Here is a 19596-nt window from a genome sequence, read left to right as displayed (position 1 = left end):
TGTCTTAACTACACCCAGAAACAAGGTTCCAATCAGCACGATTTTAAAGGAATTCTGTAGCTTTGGGTTTTTTGCTTCTATGGGACTTCATCTTTTTTACCCCCTTTTTATCCAAAGTCTGCTTTTTTTACTTCTTTTTTCTCTCGTTCTTTCTCCACTTTCACCTCTCCTTTTTTTTTTTTTTTTTTTTTTTTTTTTCCCCTATGGTTGCTTGGCAGCAGGATAATTGCTGTGTTTTTGTGCATTCTGCATTTTTGCCTCTCCATTTAATGGGGCCATATTGGCTTTCTCTCTTGTTGGTAGACTGTGGGTCAAGTGTAGGCGTGTGCATGCTTTACACATTTAACCCCATCATTGCTAATGTCTGTCCAAGATGTTGGTAGCTGGTGGTTTTGTCTGAGGGACACTTCAAGCTGTAATTCAAAAGTGCAAATCACTTGTATTTCTTTTGTTCATTTATAATGAGAGACTGAAATGGAGCTTAAATAATTCCTGCAATGAAAACATTAACCAGACTCTGCTATTGTGGCTGTTTAAGAACTGAAAATAATTAGCACAAATTCACATTTCCTTCACAGAGCTTTAAAAGAAGTCAAGATATTACAATTAAGATGATAATAAATTCACTCTCTGTGGAAAGGCAAGGAGGAAAGAAAAAAAGATTAAATATATTTCAAGACTAGCAAAAAGATTTCTGGTGGGAACATTTCACTGTTGAATAAAACATTCCCTTGGGAAATACATTGCTATTTGTGCTCGTATTTTAAGGCATCATGTAAGTACCTTCAGAGAAGCCAAACAAGAATATCCTTTTTTCTTGAAAAATTCTAAACCTACAAACCCACTACAAAGAGTAGCTAGCTTCAAAAGACCCTGGCTGTTAATTCAGAAACTATTATCTTGTCACTGTTTGAAAAGATTGGAATCAGAAAGAAATATTTTTGATAATCTGGTCTCAGGAAAAATTTCTTTTTCAAGGGAGTAAAGACTGTTTTGTTTCTTTGTTTGTCTCATATAATTTTTACTGCTCATGACAAGCAATCCTATTTTGAGCTATCAGAAGAAGATATTGCGGTAGTTAAGAATGTTGGCTTAGCATTTATTTCATTCATAAATCTAGACAACCCTTTCATCCATTTGAAAGACTGAGAATCAAAGTCATAAAATCTGAGGGTTGTAAGGCAAGAACAAGCTATTATCTATGCATGAAAAGAAAAGCTGTGAAACTAATCTCTAAAGGTTGCCTTAAAGAAAAAAACTTCTGCATGAACAAAGAGCACTTCTCTTCAGACCTCACTTACAGGAAAGACAGAAAGAAATAAGTTGACAGCAGTTAGCTTAGGCCTGGGATAGTTTTCTACACCTTAAGCAGAGGTGCTGAATCTTTGCCAAGGGTAATAAAGAACTGAAGGTGAAGAACTGACCCCAGTTAATCTGCTGAGAATCTGACTACTTCCTTATGCCCTTTCTATTCACTGTTGACTGCATGAGAGTTGTGCGTGCAATCACCTGAGTCTTCTTCTGCATTCCCACATGGTAATAAATATTTTCTGTATATTGACAGCACCCCAATATACCTGTAATGGAGAGGCTCATATGAAAACTAACTATTCTCACATGAGCACATTTGTCACAGGACTATGCACTGGGAATGTCACAGGACATTAGGCACTGGAAGCTTAATGCCATCACATGTGGATGATTTATTAAAAAAACCCACAATTTTCTTTAACTTTACAACCATGGGTTAGAAATGAAACATATCATATTGTCTAACCTCATAAAAATGAAAGAAAAATCAAAGATTTATTGGTTTTTCCTTGTTGTTTTGACAATAAAACCATTTCACTGAAATAATTAAAAAAACTCTTACATTTCATGGAAAGGAAGGGATTTTCCATGGGGTAAACAGTCATTTTCACAGCTCTAGGGTCTAATCTGTGAGACAGTAATTATGAAAGAGAAAGAAAAATTTAAAATATAGCTGTTGCTACTTCTGTCTAAATATAAAATTTTTACTTAGGATTCTACCTTATCTCTCATATGGATTCTTCTAATCTTTGGTTTAAAGCAAGGATTGACTGCATGACAGCAAACACTTAAAAATTTTAAATCTTTTTACAAGTGCGTTGACAGTCTCTTGGTTCACCTGAATCTGCGTATTTCCCTATGGGCACTTGGAAAAGTCATTGGGAACATTTTAATCTTATCTGTAACATATAATAAGGAAACATAGTACTTGGAGAACGATGTTCTTAATTAAATAGGGTAGTATCTCCTTTAGGATATATTTATCTTGAAAATATAGCGTGCTCATATGCAAGAAATTCCCAGAAGATGACATGCAGAATAGATTTTAAATTGTGCATAGCTTTCTGGGTCTCCATGGAGGAATAAAAAGTGTTCAGAATGATTAACAGTGGCAGAATTGGGCAGTTTCTGCATATTTTAAATTCTTACATGGATTTTGGTAAAACAGCTTTCACAATTTAGATTTAGAGCCAGACTATAATTGCTTCTGAATTTGGGACCTGGTATTGGACTGGTACCCCCCTCTACCTACCCCTCTTTTAATTTCATTTTGGAGAATAATGAAAAAGAAAATTTGGATCACCCTTGCAGCACAAAACTGTGGCAGATTAAAGCCAATGGTAATACCTTCTTATTTCAGAATTCCCTATGAGATTTTGTTAAACAATTTCTTGAGGCATCAGTGGTAGGAATCAAGTTTATTTGACAGCTAGCAGCTGCCTATACACACTTTTGAGTCTTCTGGGATGACTTTCCTTCTTGCATGATTGGCAGGGCTGAAGGATGCAGTAAAACCCTTGTCACCCACATAAAAGTGCAGCACTCTTTCTCTTGGAAGTGTGGGCAGTAAAGTAGAATGTTGTTGTTAGGTTTTATGGAGAGTAATTCAGAATTTAAATACATGCACAAGTTGTTATGGTGTTTGGAGTGCAGTTTAGTCTAAAAAAAGGCAATGTACAGTAACTTGGCTCGTTAAAAGCCTGCATTCCTCATCCCTCACTATAAATATCACTGCTACCTTTTCTGATATTTAATTTCTTAAATTTGGTCATGTTTCCTGTTTCAGTTTGTTTCTGTCAAGAAAATCAAGAGATTCATAGTGCTAGTTAGCAAAGTAGTCCTCTTTTCATTGCCAAAACACTGTAGGTATCTTTGTAAAAAAAACAAAACTGAAAGAATCTGATTTTTTAAACAATTTTATCAGAAATATTTTTAATAAACAGGTGGTTTTGCCTCCAGTTTTGATGTTAGTCATCATTTTCTATGTGCTTTAAACTTTGAAAATACAAAATACAAAAAGCTTTAACAGAGCAACTGTCACCTTGAAACTACTAATGAAATGTGCCTAAATGGTTAATTATAAATATTTGAGGCCACATTTGATATTTCTGCTTTCTGAGCAAGGTACTTTGAAACTCCTTATCTGTGCTGAGAAAGGTGATATCGAAGGTACTATGATTATTTACATCAGACTCCAAGCATGTGTTGTTAGTCTTGTGCCTTGTGAATTCCGCAAAATATTACTGTTACACCTTGCTAACAATAATTATTATTAGTAGTTTACTGCTGATCACAGCAAAATTAATGGAGCTAGTTCCACAGTGGGACAGTAATAAAGTGCAAGAAAACTTAGACTGTGTTGGCAGGGATACACCCTTTCATCTGCTGTTTTGTGTTGGGTCTTTTATTTTCTAGTTATGTATTTGTCAGCATGATTCCTCAAAGATTTCCCCATATGGACTCACACCACTGGATCTAATGGAACAATTTATGTTTTGCATTGATTTGAGAGATAAAAACTGAAAACAAGAAAAGCATTATTGCTTAGGTGTTTGCTAGAACTTTATCTCATGTCAATTTCATAAAAGGCTCATTTGCGAAGTCGGTTGAGCAACTGAATACCCAGATATCTTCCTCATACTGAGAAACTTTAATTATATGCCTTTGATTTTCATGTGCACTAGTAAACCTCATTTACAATGTTGTTTGCAAATTCTTGAAAAGTCACATGTTGACGCTTATGACTGCTACTGCTAAAGGCCAGATTACTGTCAGGCCACTGTTTCTTGGTATGATTTGCTCACGGCTTAAAAAAGGCTACTTTGGGGTATTTTTGGAGATATTTTCTAAGCTTGTCTGATGATAAATGTAATGAAGATAGATGAGAAATATGATGGTTGTGTTATGGTGAAAATAGGTTTCCTGAGAATGAAATGGTCATGCATTTGTAGTCAGGACTTCAAGGAAAACTTGAAAAAGGAAAAGCAGTCATTCAGGACATTATTCCAATTTAGTGACACTCATCTTTAATGGATGATCTTTAATGGATAGATCTTTGATTCCAGCTCTCTCAGTAAGGATGAAGATACTCGAAGTACGTTTTATCATACAATGTATAAGTTAAAGCTAACCCAGAGTGAGCTAATACTCAAAGCAGCAAAATATAATATATGAATCAGACTAAGAATAACATTCTTTGCAAGACCACATACTTTCAGTCCTCTTAATTTTTTTTCAAGGCTTTACCCTACATATTGGCTAAATTAAAAGAAAATTATTCTTTCCATTCTTTCTTTACTTTAATTCTTTCATTACTGCTCTTCTGGGTCTTTTATTTCTCATCTTTTCCTTCATCTTCAGGATCCCAATGTCTTTTTTTTTTTTTTTCTGTCCTTTCCTTTGGAATAGTGTCTCTGACACCTATTTCCCACCTATGTAATTAGAAGTAGTCAGCATTAATGCTGCTATGGTAGACCATTAAATTTTAAAGATTAGCAATAACTTATTGAGATAATTGGTATTGCATAAGTGTTCTTTATCAACAGATTTCATTTATTTTGAAAAACAGATTGGAGTTTTAATAACAGCAAGCTGACTGCTCTTATAAGGAAAAGAATTTTCAGAAACTGGGTATATTTTTATAGGAACAAAATAAGCAAATAGGAAGGTGAATCATTGGTGATGAAGTGATTCTTTACACTGTAATTTGACTTCTAAAGTTGATAACACAGTGATCTGGGCAGGCTGGATTGGTGGGAAGAGGCCAATGGTATCATGTTCAACAAGTCCTGGTGCCGTGTCTGGCACTTTCGTCACCACAACCCCAAGCAGCACCGCAGGCTGGGGCAGAGTGGCTGGAAAGCTGCCCAATAGTTAAAGGACCTGGTGACAGTGGCTGGACATGAGCCAGCTGTGCCCAGGCAGCCAAGAAGTCCAGTGGCATCCTGGCCTGTACCAAAAATAGTGTGGGCAGCAGGACCAGGGCAATGATTTTCTTCCCGTACTTGGCACTTGAAGCCACACCTCCAATTCTGTGTTCAGTTTTGGGTCCTTTGTAACAGGAAGACACTGAGATACTGGAGCGTGTCCAGAGATGGGCAATGGAGGTGGTGAAGGATATGAGGCGTAAATCTCCTGAGCAAAGTTTGGGGTAGCTGAGGGTATTTAGCCTGGAGAAAAAGAGTTTCAGTCTTACCTCCTTTCCAGGTGACAAGAAATAGGATAAGAGGAATGGCCTCTAGTTTTGCCAGGGAAGGTTTAGATTAGATATTAGGAAAAAATTCATCACAGGAAAAGTTGAGAAGCATTGGAACCAGCTGCCCAGGGACACAGTTGAGTCACCATCCCTGGATGTACTTAAAAGACATCTGGATGAGACACTTAGGGACTGGATTTAGTGGTGGACTGGGCAGTGCTGGATTAAAAGTTGGACTAGATGATTTTATAGATACTTTCTAACTTAAACAATTCTGTAATTTTATAATTTTTATCATTAGATTTGCTGATCACAGATGTTGAAAATCACAAGTAGATGCCATTATTTCAAAGTAAAATAAAAGAACAGATTTCCTTTCTTGAAATAACTTTAATTCTTTGAACAGATTTTGCCAATCTTGACTTGAAACATTTTTATGAAGTATGGCCTATTTCAAGAACATTTTTATTTGTAAGGTAATTATTTGTCAAAAAAGAATACATGTCTGCAACAGAGCTTCTTTTTCTTTGGGGCGCATGCATATTTCTTCCTCAGACACCCCTGAGGATTCTTCATTGTTATGACTCAATAATATAAGAATAAAATCAGTGGGTGTATCTCTGAATGTTATCCACAAGATGGGAAGTTAACTATATATTTAAAAACCCTACTCCTGTAAAACTATTCCTTTTATGTGATGTTCTTTTTCTTCTTGTGTTCTTTAAAAAAAAAAAACAAAAACAAAAACAAACAAACAAAAAGAAACCTAAAATTTTACAGCAGAGGATCTCAAAGCAACGAGAAGAATTAGGTGCTCTCTATTTCACTAGAGAGAGGGAAGAATTTTATATCAAAGAAAACATCTATTTTGTTTAGGTGCATATAGTTTAGATTCAAGGACTCTTAATTCTTCACATTACCCAACTTCATAGAAATTCCCATTTCTCCCTGTAAATTAATTAGAAAATCTACTTCTGGTCAGCCCATTATAATTGGCCTAGCTTTACAGAAGTTCTGCTCTCAGTTCTAGCTGGCAGGGAGGATTACCTCCTCCAAAAAAAGCAATACCAATTCACTTGTAGGGAAAGGAAGGCAAATCTGTTCATTCTCCCTTTGGGCACTAAAATGCCGTGTTACTCACTAGCCATTTGAACTTCTCAGCTAGACTAAGTAGAGCATAACTATGGCACCTGTCTGTACAGAAGGATGAGTAGAAAAAATAGTCATCATAAAAGCAGCAGAACATGGACTTTCTTCTTAGTAAAAGGTAGTAATTGCAGCTCTCGTGAGTAATAACAGTCAATTTATAAGTACTGTGCCTGTCTTAGTAAGGAAATAACATATCCTCTGTTCCTCATTATAGTGTATTATAGTATCTTATATAGTATCCATCTCTGAGATGGATAACAGACACTTTTTACTTTTCTGGAACAGAAATCAGAATCTCATATAAATAAATAATTTATAGTAGTCGCATTTGTCTAATTCACGCTGGTGTGGTTGCTGTTGTCAAATAATAAAGTATTCTCACTTAGTCATTTTGATAAAGCATACTTTTTTCTCAAACTGAATGGCTTTCCAAATAAGTTGTGAAATGCTGGTAACGGAAAAAATCTACTAGATTTCCAGAGATAATACAGTTCCTGTTCCTGGTTGTTAACAACCTTTGTGGATATTTCATCTGCAGTGGAATTCTTTACAGTCAGTCTAATGAAACAACAATGTTTTGACATGTTCCAAAACCCTCCCTCATATTTCACTGGTTTCCAAAACTTTAAATTTATGTTATACCTAAAAAAGTTCTTTGGCTTGAACAACCAAAGAAAAAATTGATGTGAGAACTTGGAAAAATGTGGGTTTATTTTCATTATTTATTTCTAAAATCTATAAAAATGTCATAATTCTACCTGGGACATTTTGATAGTAATTGCTTAGTCAACCACTAATGAAACAACCTCTTTTTCAGGTAGCATATATATATATATATATATATATATATATATATATATATATATATATGTGTGTGTATATATATATATTTTCCTAAAAATAATAGATACAAAGTTAGTTTAAATTATTTTGAATGCATTGGAGTTTGCTAGCCAAAGTACTTGTAAATAATTTTTTTCTGTCCCTTCAAAGTTTTAAGCTCTATGTTCTTATGATAGAGCAGTCAAAATGCTGGACAAACATTATCTGTTTCATAAAGTAATAACACAATTTAAATATTAACTCATTTCACAAAAGAGTTTTTAAACATTAACTGCTTCATGAGCCACAGATATAAATAAGAATATAGAAACACCTTCCACAGCAGAATTTAATGTAAATGGAAATTATTTATAACCATAAGGACATTCTTTAAATGCATGTCAGTGTTCTCATTAATGGCAAGGCTCTCTGGTTAAAACAGGTGTAGTAGTAGAAGACAGAGGACCATTAACTCACTTTTTAATCTTCCAGTCATATTTTACTGGTATTAGGATCATGTCTATGAAAGAACTAAAATTTTGCATTTTCTAATATCATGTTTTCCTTCTAGGTTCTTGGAGACCAAAATCAAGGAGCAGTTTTCCTACGTGAATTTACATTGATTCGGAGAGAAAGTCTTCACGATGATTTCCTGTCTGATTTGCTGAATAACCACAAAACAGAAGACCCGGTAGGAATCTTCTATTATTCCAAAACATTTTAGAAGAAATTGTTGCAGGAATTGCTTTGGATAGGTCTTTCATTCTGCTTCATTAATCTGTGGAAAGTAATGAAATTAGATTTTTTAACATAAAAATGTTAGCCTAAAAATATTGTAAATTCCAATTAAATTAAAGACTTGTTCATAGGATATGTTCATGGGTGTCAGTGCATATGAGTTTTCATTATTTAAAGACAAACTTTTTCACACAGATTGATCTTTTGCTTTCTAATGGTAGTTTTTATTATTCAGAATTTTGGCAGTCTAAATTGTTACCATTGTTTGATTTGTACATGCTAAGGGAGATTTTTTTTTTTATTAAATATGAATGTGTAATGCTAATTGTATAGGTTATATAAAAAATAGCACTTTGAAAGGAATAATTTTATTACATGTACCAAGAAATTTAAAAAGCAGGGAAAACAGTCTTATGAAAAATATTTTTTCACTCTCTTCTGTATATGTTTGGCAAGGTACTTATTTCAGGTCTGAAGGATTCCATGTTGTCTAGCAGCTGATATTTTTGAAGAAAAGAATATAGAAGTAAGTAACTTGGGAGTCATGCTTAATCAGGCTTTAATATGCAATGAAACAAATGAGCTGATTTTAAACTGCAGCAAATATTCTCTGCCAAGATGATTAAGGGACTAGATAGACTGTCTGTGTTACAAGAAAAGGCTGAGGGTGCTGAGTTTGTTCAGTCTTAAGAAGAGACAGTGGAGGGGGCACCTCATTAATACATATGAATATCTGAAGGGAGGGTGTCAGTGAATGGATCCAGGCTCTGCTTGGATGTGCCAAGCACCAGCACAAGAGGCAATGGGCACAAACTGATGCACAGGAAGCTCCACCTGAACATGACAAGGAACTTCTTTACTGCGCAGTGACTGACCACAGAACAGATTGCCCAGGAGGTTGTAGAGTTTACCTCCCTGGAGATATTCAAGAGACATCTGGAAACAATCTTGTGCAGATGACCCTGCTTGAGCAGGGAGGTTGGACCAGATAACTCACTTTGACTTTCAGTCTCATCTCTTCTGTAATTTTGTAAACTTCTGGTCTGATATTTTCAAGGGCTGATACATCTTGATGTCTAACAAATTATGGTTTAACAGAAGCAGTGGTGCATTAGCCTCTGAGATAACCAGGAATTGGCAATGTATTTTAGGGATTAAATACTTTATAAGATTAAGTGTTTGTTTACTCTGGAGGACAGAGTGAGTCTAGAAATTTGTGTTGGCACAGCCATGCTTACCCCCTTTTTAATCAAGTTTTACCTTTCTTAGGTTATCTTTCTTTGTGCACGTGGGAATGTTATCTCATTATCACTGGTGGAAGTATGTAGAGCTAGGACTTCAGAAGAATGGAGTGCATGTCCTTTGACAAGTCTTACTGCTCAGGTCAAAGAAACTAGTTAGCAAAAGTAGTGAAGATATTAAACAATCTACTGTGTTTTTGCTAACTCATCTGCTCTCGGACAAATTGTCCTTTGTGCTCTACTACTGCTAAAAGAAATTTCAGATCAGTCAAAATCAACACTTTATTCTACCATTTTGGGTAATTTTACAACAGATCAGGATTTATCAAGCAACTGCATTGCTGCTGGAATGCCTGTAATTGTTCTTTAAAGCTATTTATTTTCTGTGCTCCAGAGAAGAAAATGGCACTTTATTACAATTCTGTCAGTACTGGTACCAGTACTTGTGACTTTTTATTTGTCATTTTTCTGAGTTGTGCTGGTTGTATGCATGTTTATAAGTGTTTTGTGTTCACAGAAGCGGAAAGTACTCTGCAAAATATTAATAGATTTCACTTCAAGGCAGTGTTCTTTTTTCTTTAATTACTTTCTCAGTTCCTGTGATCTTCTTTCTGTGCGGTTTTGAGTGCTTGAGAACACCTCTACACTGAATAGTGCCCAGAAAATATGACTTTGCAATCTACATTTACATATGACTTAAAGAACCTTACCAACCTCATCTCTCTGTGATATCATATTCTACTACTGAAGCACATAATATTTTCTCTGTATGACTGATTTGGTTGGCAAAAGGCAGTATGAAAGAACTTGAAATAACTTTTCAGTATTTTGCCTGAAATATTATAAATGTATGTGATTACATACAAATCAAAGACAGGCACTAGTTTCAACCAGGGTATTTCTTTAGCACTTATTCCAAATTTCTGCTAAATACTAGTGAATTAGTTTTCCAAAATCTCTGTAGCATATACAGGGTATTGTTCCTATTTTATGGGTGTAGATTCAAAGTTTTATAGATAGACATTAAGGTCAAAAGAATCTAATTTCTTGAGTATTTGAGACACAAGGATCCATTTTTTCTATTTACCTCATGTGACACAGCACTAAGGTGAGGGGGGAACTATTGACCTCAAATGCAATCCTGACTGCTCAGCATCTTTGTCTGTCAAGCTAAAGATAACAGGTAAGGCATCTACAAATCAAAGTAGGTGATTAATGTATCCATCAAAATGCTACAAGTGACTCAACTGGAGTGATACAAAAATTGTTATAGAAGCAGATATAGAGTATAATTTTCCAGAAAAAAAAAGCACAAACTATATTACAGGATCAATCATTCCCAATTCATAGGACCAGTCCTTTCTTTCTGGTAATTTCAAGTGAGATAATGGTGTATCTAATGAGAAAACCAATGTAAAACTGTTTTTCTAACAAATAAAACAGAAAAAACCTCTTTTATAATAGTTCCCCAATAAATCTCTGACTCTGGTTCCTTTTAGAAGTCCTGTTGAATTGTGGTGTGATTGACTGCTGGTGTTGAGACAGGAGAAAAGGAAGCCATCTTTAGAAAGATGGAGTTGTAAGCCTTGCCCACATTAGGAAGATGAAAAATTGTACTAAAACCAAGCCAATGTTTGCATAATGATATAGAACACTGTTTGGTCTACCACAGTAATTAACAGAGTCAAATTTATGCATATCTCTTCATGATAACTATCTTCTACAACTGAAAATTTTCCTAGAATCTATCAGATTAAGTAGCTTTTCTATTTGCCTCACTGAAGTACTTGAAGCTCTTTTTCAATTACACTGTTTCCGCTCCATGGGTGCATAATTCAAAAAGCTAGTAGCTGTTTTTGCACTAGTACTATATGTGGATGCTCTGTATTTGTGGAAATCTGACTTTGTGCATTTTAATAGAAGCCTTTTGAAACATAGTGTAAATAGTTCAAGAAGAAAATTCTTTTAGAATAGTTATTACAATCAAAATATGTATAAGTCTAGCTTTTCAAAGCAAACATTCAACATCTTCTAAAATGTTGCTTCATCAAAATGAGCAATTCCTCTTTTTTACGTAATTGGCAAAATTTATCCAATAGATTCAATGGAATTTGTTAATTAAAAACAACAAGTGAAGGGTAAGCATCAAGTAGATGAAAGAGTAATACAAAAACTCTCTAGCAAGAAAGATGGGATACTGACCTGAGATATTCCAAACTTCCTCTTCTACCTGAAATCATTAATTTCACCTTGAATTGCTCTACAGAAGGTAAAACATAAGTGTAAAGACCTATAATCTTTTAACAACTGATGATGATGATATGAGTAGCTCATTTAAATGTTTTGTATGAAAGTACTCCTTTTTGTTGGACTTAGACTACATCCTTGACTAAGAATACCTTTTTCTACAGCTGTGCCAATGTTTGTGATTTTCTGCATTATAGATATTAACTGATCATGCTAGTAAAAATGTGATTTAATTGCTTTAGGTATTTGCAAATTTATCATTCCTCATACTTTCATAATTCTGTGTTAGGGCTGGTATATCTTTAATGTTCTGTTAGTTGGGGTTTTTTTGTGAATACATATTATATGTAAGTATATGTGTATATGTGTATGTATGTATATGTACATATATGGAGATATTTCATGTGAATATGTCTATCTAGATGCCATGTTTGCAACACGAGTCTCAAAAGTGCGAAGTAATGTAGACTTCTTAGCAAATGCGCACTAATCAACTGTTTGAAGCGGACTAGAGGAACAACTTATGCATTATTCTTTCAGGTTTGCTTTTTCAGTAGTTACAAAGAATCTTTTGTACTATGACCTGAGATATCTTCAGGATCACAGGCTTTTTAAGAATGCTTCTCTTGCTTTCAAGGTGTACGGAGCTTTCTTAGCTGCACTGAATACAGACAGAGTTTGTGATCAATGCTGCATCTTGCAGTACTAGAGACTGCCGGCTGTCCTCCACCCCTGGTTAATGCCTCTCAGCATCACTACAAATGAAAGGACAGGACTCATTCACTGGGGCCCAGGCTGCCTCCTGAGATTGATGGTTGGACGTCCAGCCTAGGGAGCTTCAACTGTCTAAGGGAGTTAACAAACCAAAGGGATTACAGGATGTTAGAAATGCTTAAACTTCTTCCTTTTTGTGTCACACTAAATTATGCAAGAGTATTATTCCTAGAAAAAGTTTGCTACTGAAAAATCACTGTCTGGCTTCAGAGTTTAAATTTAGTTTTTGGACCTAAAAGCAAGTCTGTATGCCTGTGTATTTCCTAGCTGTTACGTGGGCCATGGTCTGATCTCATTAAATTGCTTCTGGTCTAGGACACTGACCAAAGGCTTTGGAAACTTTTGCCTCTGAACTGTGCAGTAATTACAGTGTCAGCAAAATGCACTGATGACTATAGAGTTTACACCAATGATCAGAAGGTTTGGTGCTTGGATTATAACATTTTCATTGCCCAGTGTCAGAAAATATGCTTCTCTTTCTCTAGGTCTCCTTTCCTTTTCTTTAAATTTGCTTGTTTGTTTTATTATTTAATTACTTAACTATTTATTTATTGCGGATATTAATGTGATTCTGTGATTCTCATCTCATGGTTGCCATAAAGCTTACTGTGATGATATTAAAGAACATATGGTTTTGTAAATGACTTTGTAGAAGCATACCTATAGGCAAAGCTCATACATTTCCATGCTTATGTAAGTAAATCAACAAGTGGGTTTGCAGACCTGAATTAACCCAACTCAGAATCAAGTGCTTACTTGCTGAACTTTATTGTCATGTTCACTCTGCCTGTACTGTCTAGATTTAGTATTGTAAATACTTGAATACCTAAGAATGGATAACCACAGAATCAGAATAAATCCCGAGTTGCTCGTCCTCCATTGAAGTATCAATATGGTTTCAATAAAAATTGCCACACGCTGCAATTTTTATAACTTAATAAATGTGTTTAATTTGTTCGCATTTTTGATTAATATTGTATAATTTTCCTACTAAATTCTTATTTGAAACCTACAGCAAAGTCAGCTTCATTTTTGTTCTCCTGTGGTTTCCATGGATTCTCTTTCTTGTAGCTTTCAGATTAGCACTGCAGGCCTGAATCCAAATAGGTTGGCTGTACTCCACTGGAACTTATAACAAGATGTTTGTCAGTCTGATCATACCACATTTTTTGCAGACTTTCAGAGAAGCAAGATCATTGGTAGAGTCTGAACAGCAAGTTGATCAGAAAAAATCTGTTACAAGATATAGGACATAAAATATCAAAGCTTTCAATGATAATCCAATGTGGCTTTTTTTTTTTTTTTTTTTTTTTTTTGCTACACAGAGACTGTTATTACAATGTGTTCTCAGAATAAATGAATTAATTTTTTGCCTAACTTTGTACAATCTTTTATGCTTACAAGATCCAAAAAGCCTTATTAATTTATCATTCTACAGAGAGATTACTGTTTGAGTGGGAAGTTTATTTCTGTTCCGTGTAGGTTTTCACTCTGTGTCATCCTCAACTGACCTTCTTCAGTAGCAATGTTTCTTTCCTCTTCCTCTGCTAGATTAGTGTGGGCTCTGAAACAATTTTATTTTCTGAATGTGAATGTACTGTGCTAGGTATTAATTATAGTTCCTGTTTATGATGAAGATAGGAATGGATCTGCGCTAGAATCAAAAGATAGTGAGGTTCTCACAAAAATGAAGGGTGAGGTATTATCCTTCAAGGAATCAAATTTTTTCAGTGCAGTATCTATCTACCCCTGAAAAATTCTTTTCTTGTGCAGGGATGAGTTTTCCCTGTGCTGTCATGTATCACACAAACAGATCTTCTGACCATTCTCCATGCACTGACTTCGGTTTTCAGATGCTGTATACCATTCCCGCTGTGTAGCTTCTGGGTTAGGACCTGGGCCAAGAATTTTAGTGAGAATTCATGGGTACCAAAAGATGGATTAAATGTGTACTCAGAACCAGTTCCTTCACTTGTAAAAATGAGAATTTTTACTTCTTTCCCATCGTATGGAAAAAAAATCTGTTGCATTTTTGTGTGGCAAGAAAGGTGTACTGTTATTCCTGCATGCATTGCATCAATTCTCTATGATTTAAACAGGAATTGTGAAAAAAATAGGTTACAGATTCAATTATATATATGTGTCTAAACCATTCAAATCTATTGTTTTTTAAATATATAAAGAAATGTGCCTGAGGACCTGTAAGGGATATTGGGCAGTATACTCTTATTTAGAAATCACATGATTGCTGTATAGTTAAGTGGAATTCACAGTGTTTGAAACATGTGTGCATGATTTTTTTTCTCCTTTTGGTTTTAACATACAGAGAAGAAAATATGGGAGTGATTAATTCTGGAAGCAGTTCTATGACCTTTTTATTGCTTAAAAATGCCCCCCAAAAAAAAAAAAGAAAAAAGAAAAGAAACAAACAAACTACCAAAACCAAATCTATTTTATTCCTTTGTATTAAACTGATGAATTTATTGGAAACCTGATATCCAAAATAGACCTTTGATGCAGTATTGTCAGTAATAATGAGTGATTTTTCTATTACTAATTAAAAATTACTTCCTTGTCAAAGTTTAAAAATCCAACAAGATGAGTTAGCTTTAATGAAATTGCTTAAAAAGGAGCAAGGAAGGGAAAGAAAAAGAACTGTAAAGGGAAAAGGTTGTGTATTGGGCAGATATTTGTTCTTTTCTCTTGTTTCAGAAATGGTAGTCTGCTAAACTTAGTACATATCACAGGCTTTTTTGAACTTCAGAAACACAGCTGCATTTTAATTCAAATTGCTACTTTAACAAAAATGACAAATTTATATTACAGCAATATATTTTCAGTGACTTAACACACCTATTTTAATTGTGTTAAAAAATGTACTTGCAGCTGTATTTTATCACATCCACATTTTGACATACGGCTGAGAATTCCCGCTATTATATACAGACATAGTTCAGTCATTTAGTTTCATTCTGTAGCTGTGTGTTTAAATGTCCATGAGAAACTGCAAAATAATACCCAAATTATGTTTTTATTATAGCCTTTTTATCAATCTTGGCATTAGAATGGAAGAAAAATAACTTCAGCATGTCTCACGGTCTCTCCTCACAGGGCAAAGTCTCCATCCCCACTGCCTTGGTTCTTCTTCTCACCTCCAGCCAGCTTGCAGATGTCTTCCCTGCATGCAGGGTGATATTCATTATGTGATCTGATGTACACAGTAGAGAGGGGCAAATCCCTTCCCAGGCTCAGGCTGTCCTGTACCCATGTGCCCAGACAATGCTGTCCCCCATTGCTGCCCACGTGCATGGCCACTCTGGGGCCGTCCCCCACAGCCCCAGCCTGCACCCCACAGGGTTCTGCCTTCCCAGGAAACACATTCCTCTTGGCAAATTTCTGTCATGGTCCTTTTGGCTAGCTGGCATGCCCTCAAGTATAAATACTACTTAACAAGAATTGTTTTGAATGTAAATAACAGTGTCCAAGATAGTCATGGGAACAAAACTTTGCTGTCTACAGAAGTACAGTAGGAACAAAACCGTGAAAGTACAGGCAGGCCTGAGAGATGATTAGCAGTCTAGTTATAAATTACTTAAAATCACAAGATTGCATCAGGAATTTAGTTGGTCTTGAAGGCTGTCATATCTAGGCGTTCACCAGTACCTAGAAACTGAAGGCTTCAGTGTATTTATTCTTCAGGATAACTGCAATACAATCAAAAGAAATCACCATTTTCTATTTGATTCTGTACTAATTTACCTGCAATGGAAAATGACCTCACATATCAGAACAACCATCAGAACAACCAACAACCATATTTTTTCCCTCATTAAGCAACTAAAATTTGGGAGATTGCCATTAACAATTATAATTATTGGAAATATTTTTTTTTCCTTTGGTTTTAGTTTCTGTAGATGTAGTTAAGTGGCTTGTGGATCTTTGATATTATTTTAACAAAAAAACATTGCTCATGTTTTTTGTTAAAATAATGTTAACAAGAAATGCTTTTGACACTGTTCTCAGTGGCCTTGAAGCCTACAGTATAATACATGGCATGTTGTCTGGTAGTGGTTACAAAGCTCCATCAGGCTGACATAATTCCTTTTAAGAGGCATGTTTGAGGAAGAGCAATTTGTCCTTGAATTTTACCAGAGTTCTGCAGAAAACAAAAGCTATGTTATTCAGTTGTGAAATTCCATGTAAATACATGATTGTGAACTTATTGTTTATAATCAGTACATGAATAACACTACTAAAATATTGTGAATACGCATAGAAATTATGTGCAATTTCTCTTTCCAGCTATATTTTATTTACCTTAATATCAGTTAAAACCTGGTTGAAAGTAATAAAAAATATACCCACCCCCCCCAAATTTTTTAATAGCCTCTCTAGCAATCATTTCTTCTTCCTCTTTCCTTCTCCCTCCTTGCAATTCTTAAATTCTTCTTAAAAAAATTCAAAATATTGTATCCATGGTTTTTTTTCCTCTGAATATGCTTGGACTTTCTTTATCTGCTATTTCTTCTCTTTTCCTTCTTAAGAGGTCATCTAGTTCTGTAGGATAAAAAAAGGTGAGTTCTATGTTAACCAAATCTTGCTATTTTGCACTTCTGGTTTTTTTTCAATTATTTCTTAATTTTTATTTTCTAAATGCAGTCTTACAGTTCATTTCTAAAAACTCTGTAGAAGACGCAAATAAAATATACATTTGAGTATAATCTTCTATAAGGTATTTACATGCCAAAATGCCATTTACTTTCGAGCAAACTATCTTCAAATTTAGTGTATGAAGATAACAAAGAGGAAAACCAGAAAGAAATAAATTAATGGAACATACCCATTATGGCAGAAGACATAATTCTTTTATTCATGTTATATACCTCTCAATACCCATCAAAATTCTGTTTACATTGTTTTCTCTGCTGCTTTAAGTGCAAGATTATTCCAAAGCCTAATTTCTTTGATAGTTAGAAACATTACTACATACCTTATTTATGTTATGTTTTGCATTTATCTTGCAAAAGTAATCTGCTAAGACTAACCCACTAAACTTTTTTTTTAAATGTATTTTTAAACTTCTGAATGTTGTGCAATAGATTCATAACTTTCTGCCTTCTGACTTGAGTGTAACTTAAACTAGTGATTATCCTAGGTCTGATGGATGGTTTGTCTGTTGATGAGGACTAAAATAGTGACCAACACTATATATCAGTCCAGCACAAAAATTCTTTCTTTACAGTGGAAATATTTGACTTAAAGGGAGGAGAAGAAATCAGAAAGCAGCAAAAAATTTGAAAGACTTCTTTCAACCTCTAATGTCATATTACAAGATTATGTTGATCCAGTTCTCAGTAACTGGGGTTGTTTTCCACATTTGTCATTTTTTAGGTTGAACAAGTCAATAAAATGAAGCTGTTTCACGTGGTTCACAGTCTTTATTACAATAGTTTTTCAGTTTTGCACATTTTATTACAATAACTTCTAAGGTGATTTTATAAAGAAAAGGATAAATACAACCTTCACAATTGAAATATCAATGCTGGTGCATAATTTCTTAAACAATAACAATCAATTCAATCTGAAATGTTCAATAGATTTTATCACCATATACAAAACATGTCACAAGATCAAAAACTATTTTCTGTTGTCTAAAAGACATTGCTCTACAGCTTTATTAATAGTCATATTTCTAGTAAGAAGTGCTATGCATAAAAAGATTGAAGATATTTCATAGTAAGAATTCGAAGAAAGAGCAAGTTGGAAGGTTGCAGACCTATGCTTGAAAAATATTTGGGGGTAATGTGTAAAATTTTTTTTTCCAAACTTTCAAAGCCATAAAATGAAAATTCTGTTTAGTGTCAAGTGTCCTTTAAAAACAATATTTCATTCTGGTTTTGTTTTCAAATGTAATGTTATCATATTTGTTGGAGTCTTCCTTTATATGAAAAAATATACATTTGTGAATACAGTCTGTGCAAAGAAGTCTGACTCCCAGATGATGGATTTACTGTGTGTTGGTTGCTGTTGCATATTCAGAAAGGGATTCAAGTGAAAATCTCACTGCAGGAATCTTTTTCCCTTTCATTCTCTCTTGAGAAATGCAATGTCATAACTGACTGTGTGAAATGATATATGGTGTGAATTGCCCTCTGAGCTGCAGAGGAGCTGAGTGCTTTAGAGACATATAATCAGATAGTAATGGAGATTGATGAAGATAGTTGCAGTAAAAAAAGACTGCTGTTAACGTGAAGTATTTTAAAAATGTGCCATCATACTGAGAAATTAATAGTCTAAATGTTAAAAAAAAAAGAAGAAAATCAAGTGTTGCTGAGAAGCAGCTGTCTTAATTAATCATCCTTTTAAACCTTAATTATCAAGAAACTATGGATATTGGGCAAGGAGAGGCTAGTTTACCTTATCATTCCCACGTCCAAAGCAGGAAATTTAATTCTTTAGTACCTTTCTTCAGCATAATGCCAAATGCTTTACCCAGCTTACTTAAATAATGGATATCAGAAATTCAGTGATAGTTTTCTGGCCGATTTATGTGGAACATCACCACGAATGATGAAATTCCAAAAGCTGGTCAATTACCTGAAGGAATACCTAGAAAAGGCACAGTGAATATTATATAAATGTGCCTGGTGGTGAGGCTGGTGATCGAGGAGTGATAATGTGCTAATGCATGACCATTCAATAATGGATTTACAGGCTGGTGGAGAAAACTATTACATTTGCAATCTGCAGTTATGATCTGATTATAAGATATGCCTTTGCCTGAATTAAGGGCCAAATGAGACCATATGGCAAAGCCAACAGTACAGATTTTATCTAATAGTAAATGTGGAGTAAAGAGATAGAAGTAGGAAGCGGTGGCAAGGAGGAGAAGGGAAAGAAAGAGAGATTAAGTAAAGATATCACCATTATTATGGACTCCTGCAGCAGCCTCCTGGTCTTTCTTCACCTTGGTCTTCCCAGAGGTGGGGGTGCCTGAGTCTTTCTTCTGGAGGCACCACTTTTATACAGTCCAAGTCTCAGTCTCCATGGATGCCATTCCCTTGGCATTGAAACTTGAAATGGCAAGTGTAATAAGCACTTGCTTCCTTGCCCACTGTT

General features: G+C 34.8%; 1 protein-coding gene across 1 annotated transcript in view; it reads left to right on the top strand.

Moving 5' to 3' along the window:
• Positions 1–7100: 7100 nt before the first annotated feature.
• The window catches only part of ADAMTSL1 (ADAMTS like 1), a 294793-nt gene continuing 282297 nt past the window's right edge, over positions 7101–19596 (top strand). Inside the window, exons 1-2 of the mRNA XM_041416472.1 lie at positions 7101–7106; positions 8049–8168. Of these exons, the coding sequence (XP_041272406.1) occupies positions 7101–7106; positions 8049–8168 (126 nt within the window). The remainder of the gene's footprint in view (positions 7107–8048; positions 8169–19596) is intronic.

Source organism: Onychostruthus taczanowskii, unplaced genomic scaffold (genome assembly GCF_017590055.1).
Source record: "Onychostruthus taczanowskii isolate IOZ18803 unplaced genomic scaffold, ASM1759005v1 scaffold52, whole genome shotgun sequence".
NCBI classification, from domain to species: Eukaryota; Metazoa; Chordata; class Aves; order Passeriformes; family Passeridae; genus Onychostruthus; species Onychostruthus taczanowskii.
This window is presented reverse-complemented; position numbering and strand designations above follow the sequence as displayed.